Source organism: Equus przewalskii, chromosome 31, assembly GCF_037783145.1.
Source record: "Equus przewalskii isolate Varuska chromosome 31, EquPr2, whole genome shotgun sequence".
Lineage (NCBI taxonomy): Eukaryota > Metazoa > Chordata > Mammalia > Perissodactyla > Equidae > Equus > Equus przewalskii.
This window is the reverse complement of record NC_091861.1, coordinates 7,278,918-7,296,172: the sequence shown is the minus strand read 5'-3', so window position 1 is coordinate 7,296,172 and position 17,255 is coordinate 7,278,918. Positions and strand designations below refer to the sequence as shown.

Sequence of the window (17,255 nt, the reverse complement as noted above, 5' to 3'; positions counted from 1 at the left end):
AATGTGACAGAGGAGGAAATCTAAACGGCCTTGTGTATGGCTAGGACTTTTTAGATATACCAGCAAAGACACAATCCATGAAAGAAACAACAGTTAAGCTGGACTTTATCATTAAAATTGAGAACTTCTGCTCTGTAAAAGACAGTGTCAAGAGAATAAGAAAGAAGTCAAGCCAGGCTGCGAGAAAATATTTGCAAAAGACATATCTGAAAAAGGACTGCTTGGGGCTGGCCCCGTGGCCGAGTGATTAAGTTCTCGCACTCCACTGCAGGCGGCCCAGAGTTTCGTTGGTTCGAATCCTGGGCGTGGACATGGCGCTGCTCATCAAACCACGCTGAGGCAGCGTCCCACATGCCACAACTTGAAGGACCCACAATGAAGAATATACAACTATGTACCTGGGGGCTTTGGGGAAAAAAAGGAAAAAAATAAAATCTTGAAAAAAAAAGGACTGCTATCCAAAATATACAAAGAATTCTTAAAACTCAACAACAAGAAAATGAACGAAAAATAAGCACAATTTCTGAACAGACTTCTCAGCAAAGAAGATACACAGACGGCAAATAAGCACAGGAAAAGATACTCAACATTATACGGCATCAGGGAACTGCAAATTAAAACAATAACAAAATACCACTACACACCTATGTGAACGACCAAAATCTAAAACACTGACACCACCAGATGCTCGGCAAGGACCTGGAGCCACAGGAACTCTCATCGCCGGTGGGAATGCAAAATGGTACACTCACTTTGGAAGACACTTTGGCGGTTTCTTACCAAACTAAACACACTCTTCCCATACAATCCAGCAAGCAGGCTCCTTGGTATTCACCCAAATGAGCTGAAAACAGACGTCCACACAGAAACCTGCACATGGATGTTTACAGCAGCTTTGTCATTACCAACACTTGGACGTAATCAAGATGCCCTGAGCAGATGAACGGATAAATAAATTGTGGTCCATCCAGACAATGGCATACTACTCGGAGCTAAAAGTAAATGAGCTATCAAGCCACGAAAAGACATGGACGTACCTTAAATGTATGACTAAGTGAAAGAAGCCAGCCTGAAAAGGCCACATACTGTGTGTTCCAACTATTGGACATTCTACATATGATTCCAACTGTATGACATTCTGGAAAAGGCGAAACTAGGGAGACGGCAAACAGATGAGTGGTTGTGAGGCTTACAGGGGAGGATGGACAGGCAAAACACAGAAGACTTCCAGGGCAGTGAGATTACTCTGTATATACTATAATGAGGGATGTATATCCTTATACATTGTCCAAACCCATAAAATGGAGGGAACCCTACGGTAAACTATGGACTCGGCGATGATGATGATATGTCAATGCCAGTTCACAGACTGTAACAAATGTTAACATTCTGGCCGGGGAGGCTGTGCCGGTGGGGGTAGGTGTTTATGAGAACTCTCTGTACCTTCTGCTTAATTTTGAGGTGAACCTAAAACTGCTCTAAAAAATAGTCTGTTAGAAACAAAAACAACAGCAACAAATTTAAAGGCTACATTTCAAGCATCTGGAAAAATAGAACATCCTGCAACATGACAACGCTGGGTCAATGAGGGGTCCCTTGTTCTTTGTATGCACGTGTGAAATGGGGTGGGGGGAAGCTGAAGGACTTTTTCTTTGCTCTCTTAGAAAAGGGCCCCCTGGAAGCTCCGTGGTTGGGGGGCAACACCTGCTGCCTCCCTGGTCTGTACGCACCTGCCACGCCTCCGGCCTCTGCAGTTTTCTTCACCTTCTGCTGGTCGTCCCACCTCAGCTCCGAGAACCCATCCACCTCAACGTCAGGGTGCCGGATGGAGTGGCCGACCTTCCAGAAGCAGGAGAAGTGGTACCAGTGTGGGACTTTTCCATCGAACATGGGCGACTAGAAGGACGGGAATCAGAAGGAGGTAAATGAACAGGAAGCCTCCACCTTGGCCCCGAGCCCAGCCCTCTGCAGCTGAACACATTAAACCCTTGTTTTCGCATCTGTAGACAGAGGACAGCCTCGCCTAGGTCCTTCACCTCGCAAGCGAAAGCTGCACACGGCTGAGAAACACCACCCTGGTCCGCATTTTTCCTCAGATCTTCCTCCACACCTCAGAAAGCTGCTGCCTGCTGTTGCCGTCCCCTCTCTTGGGACACGGAACACCCATGGGAACAGTGGTGTCTTTGAACAGCATCTGCCCCACGTACCTTGTACCCACACGCTACGACATTTCAGTGACATGAACTACCTCACAGCATGGTGAAACGCACAGAAGACACACGTCTGTGTCTCAATCTGGGATAGGCCAGACCACTGTCCCCATGAGGCCTGGACTCGCAGGGCCCATGTGGCCCAGAAAGGGCTCTGAAGGGCCTTTGCAGTTAGAAGAATGAGGGATGAGCCTCAGAGAATGAGCAAGGCAGAGAAAATGTGTCAGAAGAAAGTGCCAGGCTGGCAGCAGCCACACAGATGTGAGTGGAATGAATTAACTTCTATGAGGAAGAAGGAAAGAGAATGGGTTCCGGGAGGCAGGCCACAGAGGGCCGATGACAGAGTCCCCGGGGCCTTCAGGGAGTGCCATTTCCCGGAACAGAAACCGGGAAGTCCAGCCATGTGGTGGTTCCCCTCTCACGGTGGGTCTTTCCTTTCCTTTGCTACTGTGGGGGATCAGACTTGGCCACCCCAATATGTGTCTCTTTGGCTTGATTATTATTATTTTTTTTAAAGATTTTATTTTTGCCTTTTTCTCCCCAAAGCCACCCAGTACATAGTTGTATATTCTTCGTTGTGGGTCCTTCTAGTTGTGGCATGTGGGACGCCACCTCAGCGTGGTTTGATGAGCAGTGTCATGTCTGCGCCCAGGATTTGAACCAACGAAACACTGGGCCGCCGGCAGTGGAGTGCGCGAACTTAACCACTCGGCCACGGGGCCAGCCCCTGGCTTGATTATTTTTAAGGACAAAAGATTCTGAAAGAAACTTTGACCTTTCCCCCTAACTGCCTAAAAGAAAAAAACTTGAAGACAGAAGGCCTGACAGGCCATGGCCATAGATATCTCTGGGCATGACAGATGGGGTAGGATCCTCGCTAAGCCCATTTTTATCCAAGTTCTCTCTCTCTCTCTGGTCGTTGTCTACAGATGGCCCAGCAAACATTTGTTTATCAAACACTTGCTTTTCCATCTCCACATGAATTGCCTTTCTCCCCTGTGAAGTCCCAAACCACTACCCCCAACTTCCTCCTCTGTTTTTAGCTGAAGATGGTATTCAAGGTGGTGGCTTTGGCCATTTTGACGAGTTACTCGGTTCTCCTGGGTTTCCCCATGTATACATGTTATTAAGCTTTGTTTGATTTTCTCCATTATTCTGTCTCACGTCAATTTAACTTACACCAACCAGAAGGACGCAGAGAGCACAGGAATCGTCTTCCCCCCTCTTCACTGCTTCACACTCAGGAGGTACCGCTCTGACAGCATCCATTCCATTGTGATGGTGCCAGGCTCGTGCTCCCAGGCACCCAGGCACCAGCACTGTCTGGCTTTAGAGTGGACGGTGACAGTGACTAGGAGTGGAACGAACACTGGCATTTACTGGGTCCCTAGCGCCCTTCACAAGCCATCATGTGTAACCCAACAACTGCCTCTTGGGGGGAGCCGGCACCCCTATTTTACAGAAGCCTAAAGGAGAGGGGGTCACCCAGGCAGCAAGTGACTCAGCCCCCACTTGAACCCGACACCGCAGTTCTTTCCACTACATTGCTCAGCAGGAAGTGCTGCTTAAAAATACACAACCGGTTCTGACTGAAGCAAGAGAGGCCCCAAACGTCTGCTTTTATAGAACATAAACCTCAATGTCACGCAGATGGAATAAAAATACTACAACAGCATTAAAATAAATACTATATGTAACTTTTAGGATGGAGGACAGGGGAAATATTCTGAAAAACCAGTGACGTCTCCCAACTTGCCCTCCCCTACTACGTGGGAGGCCTCTCTCTGGATTCAACACATTAAATTGTAAGGTTAGGGCTGGGGCTCTGCCAGGACAACTCAGCACCAAGCAGCCTGGGCTTTCAGCAGCAGGAGCTGTTCCCTCCGCTCCCCAGCCCTACACAGAGCACACAGCACTTCCTCAGGTGCCCCAGGTAAGAACGACCCATCTAGGTGATTATTTGATCAATGGCTGTATCCTGCACAGGGTCATCCCCGAGGCGCGCAATGCTGGTCTTGCCAGCACCCAGCAGTGCCTGCTCACAGAGGGCCCTCCAAGTGTCTGTGGAGGGAAGAAATGAAGGATGGGGGTATTCCTGCTGTGGACAAGATGGTCCCCCCCAAACCAGACAACAAACGGCATTTCAGAGTGGACTCGTGTTCTGGCTCTCAGACTTTCACCAAGGCAGCCAACACATCCTTAGGCATCCAGCTGTCTTGTGACATCATCTGCAGCGGCCCTGATCTGGCTCTTCCTGCCTTGGCACCCCTTGTCTACCTGTCCTACAACATTCATGCAAATGAGGGCACATGGCTCAGTGGCTTTGCCTCACACTGGAACTCATGGTCGTGGTACTTCCTCCTGGCTCTGCTAGGGCCCCACACCTGCTCCTTAAACCTCGGTCTGGGTGCTGTGTCCTGACAAATCGGTGAAAAGCAACAGGATACACATTGAAGTATATGAGGAAGCCATCTGGGATAAAACTAATTCGGCCTGACCTTGTTTTTCCAAAAAGGCCTGACGTGGCCTGTTGAGCATGCACTGTACCTCGGCCTTAAACATTTACTATATCCCAAGACAAGAATGATGTCCCTTAAAGACAGGAACATAACTTGCCCCCATTATCAGCATTTCTTCAAGAATAAGCATCTCTTCCTGGAAACTAAGAATTAATTACCCACCTATGTGCTCACCTTGTGACCACTGACCTGCTGTGCCAGCTAAGCATCTCATGACAGTAGTAAAAGAGAGAGACCAGTCATATGTGATGTATGCTCTTTGCTCCAAGGTGCTATATAACCACTCTGTTCACCCCACTTCTTTGGTGCCCTTCCTTCCTTGGTTTCGAAAGGAAGGTCCCAGGCTACAGTCCTCAAACTTGGCTCATGATAAACTCACCCCAATTTTGATTTATAGGTTGACTATGGATTATTTGCACTGAGATTTCTTGGTGCAGTTGGCAGGATTTCAGACTACGGTAAATCTGCAATGAACCGGTGTTCAGTACCCACAGGGGCTCACGAGCACCCCCAGATCACTGCATTCTTCAGGCAATGCTGGTGAGTTCTCCTGAAACCTGGACCTCCTCATTTTAAGTCGATTGTCCAAAGTTTATATGAGTTCTTTCAAGCCTTAAGACTAACTGTATTAAGGGGGTACAGGTACATCTCCTAGGTAAGAGGAACCTAGGGGAACTTCCTAGGCCAGGGGATCCTAGGGGAAACTTGGGAGTGAATGGGGCAGGCTGACCTTTTAAATTTGCCTTTAAATTGGAAACAACTGTGTTTACAAAGCCTGAATGAACTGCTTGATAGAGAAATGAGAGTCTGAACCTGCTCAGCTCCAGAGAGAAGGGACACTGCTCCTCCCAGCCGTAAGGCCTTCTCAGGTGATTGAGAACCCAGCGGAAGTGTCTGAGGTTCAGATGTGCAACCATCCCAGAGGGAATTCCATCGTGATCTTTCACTTTAAGTAAGTGACTGCTTGTCCAGGGACACGCATAAGAGGGCTGGTTGCCCACAAGCTCCAAGCCCATACAGTAGTTTTAGACAGCCGGCAGGAGAAACTAAGGCACAAAAGAGAGTGCTTACAACCTTTCTTTAGGGAGTAACGCTCACAAACAGCACGTTTCTGACCCACTACACTGTCCCTAGAAATTGTTCAGACTTTATAGCAAAATGATCCTAAAAGCAGGAAATTGAGCTTCTAATAGCTGACAAGTTCCCGAATGGGCAGCCTCCCCTCAGAACTCCGGCCAGCTTCATGCTGAGACTTGCAAGTGCTTAACGAAATGGGGATAGCTATAAATGGCTGGCAAGATAACCCAGGATAATTTAAAATCGCACTGGCCACCATGGGGCTCCTTTTTAAGCCAGGTAATAGAGAAATTTTTTAAAAAGTCAAGCTCACCAACTTCTGCCACAATGGCTCAAACTAAAGGTTCTGGAAGCTGTAAATATTTAGAAAGAATAGCAAAAAACCCAAAAATAACTTACTAAGCTTATTTCGTGTCCTGAGGGCTTGGCTTAATAATCGTCAGTTTGGGGCCCCAAAATACAGTCAGACAAAAATGTGGTTATACCCCATTTTGTGGTCAGAGATGTCAGACAGAAATGTGGGTTGCACTGCATTAGTGGAATGGGTCTTACCAAACTGCCACCGGCCTCAGGAGAATTACGTAGGCCATCAGAAGGAATGTTCCAATTAGATAACATCATTTAAGAAGGGCACTTACAAACAAAGACTTCAAAATTCCAAAATAACCTTATTGAAAGTTTTGTTGCAAAAAGTTAATAGAAAATTAAGTTATGAAAGGTACCTAAAGGAAACTATATTAGGCCATGGCTTTAAGACACCCCCATAATCTACTCCCAGAGTTAATGTGACTCTGAAAGACTTTCTGGGAAATTGCTACATTAACAATTACTGGAATTATTCAATACTGCCAGGTAGCTACTGTTTGTCCTGGATGAAACCTGAGAAGGATATGAAAGCATTTAGGACCTTATGACCAGAAATTCAGCCAAACAAGAAGCTGATATTCAGAGCTCGAGAAGAATTTTTAGGTCTTCTTCCCTAAGTTAAAATAAAACTAAACACCCAGAGGAAAAGAAGTAAATTAGGGTGATGTAGGTGGACAGGTGTATTGATCTATAAGATCATTTAAGTTACAACCCAAATTTCTGGGAAATTAAGAGCAACTGTCTTGGACTTACAAACCTTTGCCAAAGTGGAAAGCAGCTCGAAAGGCAGTTCAGATCCCACCCATTTCCTTTATCTCAAAAAGGCTTACTGCCTCACCTCTCTGGGAACTGCTATCTAGACCATCACAGATTCCTAAGACTGAAGAAAAAAAAGAAAAATGGCCCTAAGAGCACCGTCGTCCAAAATCTAGCACCTTGAGTGTTTTCTCTGCAAATGTTAGTAGAAAAAGCTTAAAACAAAATTTGGATTCAATCATTCTTTTGTGACTACGGAACTTTGTATTACCGTACCTGATTCATGACAGAATTTTAAAACAATAGCTGTGGAGTCTCTGTGCACATATGTCTGTGGATGCTCTGTCTGTGTGTGATATCTCACCTCCGGATGGTGTAACTCCTAAAGAGCGCTATTTAATAGGCTTAAAATAAGCGCTTTTATAAATGTAATGGAAACTAACCCAAATGCCTTTCAAGCTAACATGATATCAAACAATTCTGAAAAGTGAAAGCTTATTTAAGTTTGCTGGTTTGATTAAAATAAACATGTTTTCAGAGTTATCAGTATGGAAACAAGTAACTTAAATAGGTGTGAAAAAGAGAAGAGTGTTGGGTGAACTTTTTAACAATAATTATATGTTATGGTGTACGTACTTAAAATAATTTCAAAACCCTTTGGTAACTTGAAACCTTAGAGTTTTGCTACTTGAATTAAACGATAAAATTTACTGAGTACCTAAATCACTTCCCAATAAGATAAAATATTAGATGTTAATCACTAAATATAGGTTTATCTATTTTTGACTTATTACAGAAAAACCAAAAGATGTTTGGGTCCACTAGTAAAAATATCTTTATTTTATTCAAAAATCATACTATGAAGTAGCATGTTTCTAGAAACTATAGAAAGGTATTTCTAAATTTGCCAAGTCACAGGATGCTAATGTAGAAGACAGTTTGTAATTGCTTATTTCTTAGCTTCCACTAAAAAATTAAGGTCTATAAAGGTTAAAAATTCTAATTAACATATGTGATTCATGGTCAAATTGGCTAAGGTTATTTATCCGAGTAAGTTTTAATATAAAAAGCTGGTACGAAAATTAGAACTTGATTTTTTCTTTCTTAAAAGGATAACTTTCCTGGACTTGTAGTCTGCTCTTGATAAAGAGATTATAAAAAGATTTCCCTACTTTTGAGTGAGTCTCACTTTGGTTAAATGGTAACTATGCATTGTTTCACAGCAACCATTGTTTCACAGTGACAAGAGATCAGCATGCACTTGATCTTGTTTGACCAAGTGTTTTAAAACCTTTTCATACTTCTGACAAACTCCCCAATATTCATATCCAAAGTGAAGTCTTTCTTTTGACTTGAAAATTTCTCTGAGCATTTTCAGAGGACCCCTGGGGACTTCTTAAAGAGATCTGTTCTCTCTTTCTATAAAGAGGGAGATACGAATTAGGCTTGTTTGGTATGCTAAATTGCATGGGAAGCTGTGTCAAGTAAATGGTGACAAACCTTCTTAGGTTCTAGTGCATAGGTAAATATTATTCACCATCTTAACCCTGCTACCCTGCTTCCAGCACCACAGGAGGAAAATGACTACTGTCTCCCATAAGACATTAACCACAACCTTGCTCAGAAGTCTAACCATTCTCTTTAGCTTACAGGAAAATACGAGGAAGGAGATGGCTGAGACAGATGGTTGAAACCAGTTACAACTGGTTGCAGGCAAAACATGGCAGTCTGACTTGACCTGACACAGACCTGCAGCTCATCATATGCTCACTGTAATATGTTACCATGCTACATAACACACCCCCCAGCGCCATGGCAACGGCAGGACACAATCAAGGAAAGAACAGAGGTGGCACCCTTGTTCCCCCAGAAAGCCCACCCTGCTCCCCGAATACCATGAATACTCCTCCCCTTCATTACCTCAGCCTCTTATAACAGCTGCTTACTTGCCCTAAGAGCTGAGAAGCTGCTTTGAGAACATAGTTCCCATGGCTCCACTCTTTGGCCATTGATTAAAAGCTTGTGCCATTGCACGCTCAGCTTCAGTTTCATTTCAAATCAATGACACTGAACAGAAAAGAACCCTCCGGTGAAGGGACGGATTGTGGGCCTGAGCCCACCCATGGGCCCTTCCCCAGAGCTCCCCCAAATGTGGGCTGGAGTCCCGTCAGAGGGAGGTAAAATTGGTAACACCACGACTGCATTCTGTTATCTACTTTGGTTTACAGATGGGTCTTAAACGATAAGCAAGGACATTATCAAGCTGAATACGCTGTCCAGCCTCGAGAATGCCCACTTTCTATTAACTCTGTCAACCCAGAAAAAGATTTCCTCCTACAGACTCAAGAAATTGCCACAGAAGAGGAGAAACGAAGGCAGCAACAAAAGGGGGAATTTTTGACACCACCATGCAGATGTGGCTCAGGCCCAATAAAAAAAAAAACATAGTGGGGTCAGCCCCGTCGCCTGTGGGTTGAGTTCAGCATGCTCCACTTCAGCAGCCCAGACCTACTGCTCATCAGTGGCCATGCTGTGGAGGTGACCCACGAACAAAACAGAAGAAGACCGCTAACAGATGTTAGCTCAGGGTGAATCTTCCCGAGCAACCTCCCCCGGCCCGACAAAAACCCAAAACAAAAACAAAACCCATAGTGTCTACTGGAGCACAATTGCCACTGCTCCAGCTTATGCACCACTTAACCCACTGGGTATCTGATATGATGATTTTCGGGGAAAACAATACTTTAGGAAACTTTCTCCCACAGTGGCTCATAAAGCCTATATTCACTGTGCTATAAGCCCAAAATAGAATCCAAGGAAACTATTTCATGAGTCACGAGGCCACTTTCCTCTTCCAGGGACCCTCTGAGGCACTGCAATTGGACTTTGATTAAATGCCACCATCTCAAGGATAAATACATCTTGTAATGATCTGTATGTTCTCACATTGGGTTAAGGCCTTTCCTTGCAGAAGAGCAACGGCTTTAGGTAAATTATTATTGGAAAGGGCAATTCCTGTTTGGGGATTTCCTACAGGGTTACACAGAGACCAGCAAATTCATTTCACCAGACAAAAAATTCTATCTATTTGTGACATTTGGCCAATAATACATTTTAACTAATGGCACAATCATAACTCAATTGGCAAAGCTTTCAGAAGATTTAACCTCTCACAGCGAAAAGTTCTTCTGTAGTGCTCCTCCAGCTTAGATCTACGTCCTTTGGTAATCATCGGCTGCCCCTTTCAAGACGATAACTGGACAGCCTACGCAATTAGACGAAAGAATGTTTTGAACCAATGTTGCTTAAAGGAGATCTCTTAATTATTGTCAAGGTCTCATTGAGACACTTGAAAGAAATGAGACGTTGGTAGCCGATTCTTTTCACAGTGAGCTCACGGGAGAAGACGACCTTTAAGATCAGGGACTCTGATCTCGAGATTTTATTAGAAAAGACATTAGAGGGGCTGGTTCCGTGGCACAGTGGTTAAGTTCGGCACCCCACTGCGGCAGCCCAGGCTTCGGATCCTGGGCGGGGACATGGCACCACTCGTCAGGCCACGTTGAGGCAGCGTCCCACATCCCACAACTAGAAGGATGTGCAACTAAGATATACAACTGTGTACGGGGGGGGGTTTGGGGAGATAAAGCAGAAAAAAAAAAAAGATCAGCAACAGTTGTTAGGCCAGGTGCCAATCTTTGGGCGGGGGGGGCGGGTGGGTAGGGGGGAAGATTGGCCACAGTTGTTAGCCCACGTGCCAATCTTTAAAAAAAAACAAACTGCTGTCTTTCTTTAAAATAAAAAAAAAAGGAAAAGAAAAGACATTAGATAAAAGACTCTTTGCAGCCCTGTCGGAAAGGACCCTATCAGGTACTTTTAACCAATTCACGTGCTGCAGAATCAAAAGGCACAGACTCATGGATTCACATTTCTCATTTGAAAAAAAAAAGGCTTCACTACCTGAGTGGGTTTCAGTTCCTTTTTCCGACACCAGACTTCAACTGATTAATGTAAATATCTCCAAACCAGGACGAGAACACGGCATCTGTTGTAGACAGCTGTCCTAAGACTCCGGACCAGGCCTGTATTCCCAACTTCCTATCTCCTCATTTAAACCTTTGTAATGCTTAAATCATACATGTATTTTATAATTGTTCCATTTAAGGTTTTCAGAATACTGTCATACTTAAAGAAAGTGACTGGTTTGAACAGAATGGTCTTGAAGGCCAGGCATTTATCGGGTGGCTCCTAATGAAACTCAACAGCTACGTGGGACAAACCTCTGGCCTTGGCCACTGTCTGGACGGCTAAAACACTGCACCCTGAGGTTCCCTAGGATGCAGGGAAGGATTCGCCCTGAGCTAACACCTGCTGCCAATCTTCTTCTCTTTAAGGCCAGATGGGCTCATTTGGTGTTCCACTGGTATGGCCACCAAGTGGCTCAATTTGTTCCTTGAGGCTAGAAGACGTCATATCACATATAGAAGCCTTGACTAAATTTACTGAACAAGCCCCTAACAACAGTCAAGCAGAAATAGCCTCATTAAATACTGAAATGTCTTTAATGAGAAAGGCTGTCCTTCAAAATAGAATGGCCTTCGATATTTTAACTAATCCCAAGATGGTACATACACAATCATTTGAACTGAATGCTGTTTTTATATCTGATGAATCGTCCAATGTGTTATCTCTGCTAAAGCACATGAAAAAGCAGGTGAAGATTTTAAGTGATTCTACACCCAGTCTTGACTTGTTTGGTCGGCCCCTTTCAGAGACTGGTTTCCTTTTTGGACCTGGATTGCAATTCCTATTTCTATTCTTGTCTTAGTCATAATATTCAAACTAATTACTATTTTCTTTACTCAGTGTTGGAAGACTGGTATACAGGCTGGAGTAATGATTGCTCAGTGACTTGAGATGGTCGATCAGTCTTACAATCCTGGACCAATTTCCTTTTCTGATAAAGACTATGCCAAAGAACTCATCATAAAACTAATCTTTTCAAATATTGACTTGTCGTCACTGTTACTATACCTGTTCTATAACTGTAAACAATGTGAGCATGAGGAGTCATGTAAAAGCATACGCACAATGTTTGTGCAATGATTGAAAACTGATTGAAAAATTATATAACTTATGAAATGCTTCCTGTTAATATGTGTATATCTATGCTTGTTTACTTCCCCCCCAGTGTGGATAACTGGGAAAATAAATGAGATAAAAGCCTAGCACCAAGGGACATGATGGACCCAGGGCAGGCAGCAATCACCCTGGCATCAAGGGACAATATTTTGATCATCAATGCTATCTATCAAAAGATTAGTGATCAAAAGGGGAAAAACGATAAATCAATAAAAACCAACAGGATATACTGGAGTTTTTCCAAAAGGGCCCGATGTGGTCTGTTGAGCATGCATTATACATCTGTTTTAAACATTTACAATGTCCCAAAGCCTAGAACGATGCCCTTAAAGATAGGGATGTAACTTCCCCCATATGGGCATTTCTTTTTTTTTTAAAGACTGGCACCTGAGCTAACATCTGTTGCTAATCTTCTACTCCTCCCCAAAGCCCCCCCAGTACATAGCTGTATATGCTAGTTGTGAGTGCCTCTGGTTATGCTATGTGGGATGCTGCCTCAGCGTGGCCTGATGAGTGGTGCCATGTCCGTGCCCAGGATCCAAACCAGTGAAACCCCAGGCCACTGAAGCAGAGCACGTGAACTTAATCACTCGGCCACAGGGCTGGCCTCATCTTGGCATTTCTTTAAAGACAAGCATCTCTCCTTGGAAACTAAGGATTAATTACTGATGTGCTGTGCTCACCTTGTGACCCCTGACCTGCTGACCACCGACCTGCTGTGCCAGCTAAGTAACTTGTGACAACGGTAAAAGAGATAGTCCCGTCACATGTGATGTATGCTCTTTGTTGCAAGACAGTATATAACACTCTGTACACCCCACTTCTTTGGTGCCCTTCTTCCTTGGGAAAGGAAGGCACCAGGCTACAGTCCTTGAACTTGGCTCATGATAAACTCATCCCAATTTTTATTTATAAACTGACTATGGATTATCTGTGTCGACAGTCCCCAACCATGTGGCTATGCCAGGCACCAGAGGGGTGCTGCCCAAAGGCATACTCACAGCACAGGCTTGGGGGCCTGTAAGGGCCCCCAATCTCCCTCAAGATAAGAATCCTTGACCAAAGCAAAGCTTTACCCTAGAACTTAGGACTCAGGATGCTAAGGCAGGAAGAGCACTAGACCAAGGTCACAAGACTACCTGGCAGCCGCACAGCTCCAGCAAGCAGCACAATCTTTGGCTGTGGATTCAGCAAACACTTAGCATCGACCACATAGCAGGGTCCTCACTCAGCCACTGTCTGCTTCCTTCTGTGTGAAACAGGCCATACCAGTGCCCATCCAGCCCACAGAGAGCGGGATGACCAGTACCGCACTGTACATGGCCACACTGGGGGACTCAAGCCCTCCAAGACAGAGGAACAGAGGGGCCCACCACAACCCCCTCCCAGTCTAAAGGAGAAGTCCTAGCCCATCCCCTGGAGGCTGCCCAGGGCAGGCCGGCTAAAGTAGCAGGTATTTGATACCGAGAGAACAAGCCTCCCATAGAAATGCAAAAGAAGGTATTCAAAGCCAAGACAGAGAAGAAAGGCTTCTTTCTTTCCCGGCTCCGCCAGCTCAGCATACAAGACCAACATTAGACTCTGGATTAAAACTCCACCTCCGATGACAATTACAGAAAACCGTATTTACTCGTAACAATGATTTCTTTCACTATCACGTATGCCGAATGAGGGCCCAGAATGTCCAACTTTATCTGGTTCAGCAGTCTTTTCCTCAATGGGGCCATCCCCGACTCCCCCAGACACAGCCAGCACTCCTCTCAATTCCTGTGTCCTTCCTGCCTCTACACACTGGCTGTATTTAGGTTTTCTGTCTGTCCTTCCCAATAGAACTGGGTCCTCTTTCATTTAAACCTATGGACGTCCCTTCCTTGGAGTAACACTTAAAAACGCATAATAAAATACACAGGCTCACAAAGGAAATCAATTATACTGAAATACTTATCAAAACATTTAAAAAGCTTACTGGGATACAGTAAGCCATGAGTTTTAAAACATTAAATAGAGATCTAGCACCCATTCTAAGACCTACTGTAATTCTGAAATAGTGATGAGCGTGAATGATATTTTGGGAAAGCCCCAACAAATGCAAAGTGATATGAAAATATCTGTAATTACTGTAGGTGACAAAGATCATTTACTGCTAACAGGCCTCTGCTTTGCTGCTTACATTCATAATTGGAGGAAATAATGAATTGTATCTAGAGTTTAGTGAACAAAGGGATGTAAATTTCTCCCCTAAATTCATAGACCTGGAGTTCTCTCCACCATCCCAGACACCATGTTAAGAGCCCCCTGCAGTAGGAGGGAGCTTCCTAAGACCAGGCTGCCCATGTATTCAGGGTAAAGTTGCAAGATGCTTAGTGGGACATATGGTTCTTCAAATGGCAGGCCGCCTTGCCTGCTTCTCCGTCCTCAACTTCCTGCCACTTCTGTGAATAACCGACTCCTATAATCAAGCTCCCACCAGCTCCATCAGGTGGGACCCACTCCTCTACAGTATTACCAGTCATCTTCCCTTTAACCAAACTGGAAGTTGCCAAGGTCAGAGCGTCTCTTGGTGCCTCTCCCACCAAACAGTGCTTGGAACAGTGCCTGGAACCCAAGACATGCTCAGTGCGTATTTACTGCATAAGTACTGTGTGCAAGTACTGAGCTATGTAGGCCCTGAGGATACCAAGATGGCAGCCTCAGTCCTTGAAACATGACAAAATGAGATACCCTGAGTACTTGGTACCCACTCTCTTCCACCCCGTAAGCGGAAATCCAGCGAAGGTGATCCCAGCATTCCTAAAACACAGGACTGTCTCACCGCAGGGAGGGAAAACCAAATTACCTTGACCATGAGCACCATGTTTGGATAATAGACAGCTTTATGTTGGGGGGGGGGGCAGGGCAGGGCAGGTGAGAACCAAGATTACTCAGGCAGACATGAGCAAGCTGGAGGGGCAGAAACCCCTCAGCCTCGGCAGGGGCCTTCAGACAGAGCTCACAGCCCACCCAACACCCCCAGACACTCTGAAGCCTCAGCGAACACCGGGGGCGGACCCTAAGCCGTCAAGAAGCCCAGATGAGGAATCCGGGAGCCACTCTCACTCAAACCAGCTGGCTGCAAATGCATCAAGAAGAGAATGCGCCTGTGAACCTGGAAAGTTTGGGGAAAACGTTATTTTAAACCACGCATTAGGCCAAAAGTGAAAGCACTGTACAGAAATGACATCGACTTGTGTGGTTTTGCACAATTAAAAAAAAATCAAAGTGAGCGGGAGTTGAAATAAAAGCCCGAAATAGATTTTATTTAAAAAAACCCTCACGTGCCAGTCGCCACCATGAATGTAGGACAAAAATCTTCCCGAACAAGGCAGGTCAAAACCAGACCAGCTTCCAAAGATCACACACATTTCCTTCCCCTGAGGCGAATGGCAATAAAAAAACAAGAACTCCACTCCACCCCCCCCCCGCCCCCCCCAGAAATGAAGATAGAAGCGGCTCCTTATTTTTACAAAGCAAAAGGCACCACGAGCTGCAGAATGCACTTCCCGGGCTTTTCCTGCAAGATCAGCAAAACCTTCCGGGAAGGTCCCCCCGGTGGGCCCCACGCGGGAGGAGGAGCCGAGCGCCCGCAGGCCCCGCGCGGGGTCGGAGCAGCAGGCCCGGCCCGCTCCTCCGGGCAAGCCCTCCCCGCGCCGGCCCCGCCGCGCAGCAGGCGGCCCCCCCGCACCTGCACCATGATGGCCATGCGGAGCGAGTCCTTGGGGATGCTCTCGCTGCATTTCTTGCAGGAGGCCCGTCCGCTCTTGGCGTACTCGACCCGGTAGAGCTTGTCCGAAGACTCCGCCATCCTCCTCCTCCTCGTGCCGCCGCCGCTCCCGCCCCGCGTGCACGCGCCCGAGCGCCGCGCAGCCCCCGCCGCGCCCCGGGAGCTCGCCGAGGCCTGGCCCGCCGCGGGAACGCCCCCGGCGCCCGCGTTCACGGGGCGGGGCCGCCGGCGCGCGCGCCCCCTGCCGGCCGGGGGGCGGGGGCGGGGGCGCTGCCCCGGCGCCTGCGGCTGCGCGAGCTCGGCGGGCGGCTGCTGCGGGCGGAGGCGGGGCTCGCGTCGCGCCAGTGGGTCTTCGAAGGAGCCGGCGCCACCCCTTTAACCCATTTGTCCGCAGCAAGGCTTACTTGCTCTCACAACTAATTCTACCCCCATCTCCTTTTACAAGTGTGTCCTCTCTCTCCCCGGAGGGCGCCCAGGGCTGGAAGGCGCAGGGCTGGGCCAAGGGTTGATCTGCGAGAGGGAGGTCCACCCGGGCTGGCCCTCCTTCGGCGGGGGTTCTGGCGACAGTCCGCAGACTTTCCGGACTGAGTACTAACTGACCTCTAGCATCTCCTTCATTACGAATTTTAAATGCGAGAATACAAATCCCAGGCGTATTAGCACCTGTGACTGTGTCAGCAATAGACATCACAGATGTTTTCATATCACTTTCCAGTTGTTGGCGAGAACTCAATATAAGTTCATCGCTACTTGAAATCGAGGTAGTTACTACACCTTCTGCTACTAGATCTTATTTAATGTAGAACTGTGTTTTTATGTAGCTGGTTTCGTTTTTAATCCTATGCATTTCATTTTATTCATTTAAAACATTGTTATAGCGGAGTGTGCTGTATTTGAGAATATTCAGTTCTGCTACAGAGGACAAGAAAAGTAAACAGGATGAATGAAACTCAAAATGTGTCAAGCATAGAGAAGAAGAAAGCTAGTAGCTTAAGAGACATGGATGGATGTTGAGTAGCCAAGTAGGTTGTGAGACATAGGCAGAATCCTAAATTAGTGACCTGTCAGATATGTTGAAGGTAAAGAGAATAGGTGGAATATAATTAGAATTTTACTTAGTAACCAAATCAAAAGGTATGGTCATCCCACCTCTGGCTTGACAACTATGTCATCCCTAAACGGCCACTCATTTGGTGATAACATTATGGTCCCCTTCTGGCTCCCATATGTTTTGCCCAAGCATTGCAAATAAAACCCATGTCTGTTCAGCAGGCTGATTGGCGAGTGCCTATGTGGCCAGGCGTACTTGCCCCTGCATCTCTCTGATAAGTGACGGAATTGTCTCCAGGTACCCTGTGTTGAGTAGCCTTGAGGATCCTCAGCTTCAGTCTTCATGACCGCACCATCAGTGGGGCTGGTGGATGC

At 46.2% G+C, this 17,255-nt stretch overlaps 1 protein-coding gene across 1 annotated transcript in view; it reads right to left on the bottom strand.

Annotated features, from left to right (window-relative positions):
* PARP1 (poly(ADP-ribose) polymerase 1) overlaps nt 1–16,061 on the bottom strand; it is a 52,909-nt gene extending 36,848 nt beyond the window's left edge. The window contains exons 1-2 of the mRNA XM_070602661.1: nt 15,792–16,061; nt 1,731–1,896 (exon numbers count right to left, since the gene is read on the bottom strand). Coding sequence (XP_070458762.1) covers nt 1,731–1,896; nt 15,792–15,911 — 286 coding nt within the window. The 5' untranslated portion in view covers nt 15,912–16,061. The remainder of the gene's footprint in view (nt 1–1,730; nt 1,897–15,791) is intronic.
* Between the last annotated feature and the right edge of the window lie 1,194 nt (nt 16,062–17,255).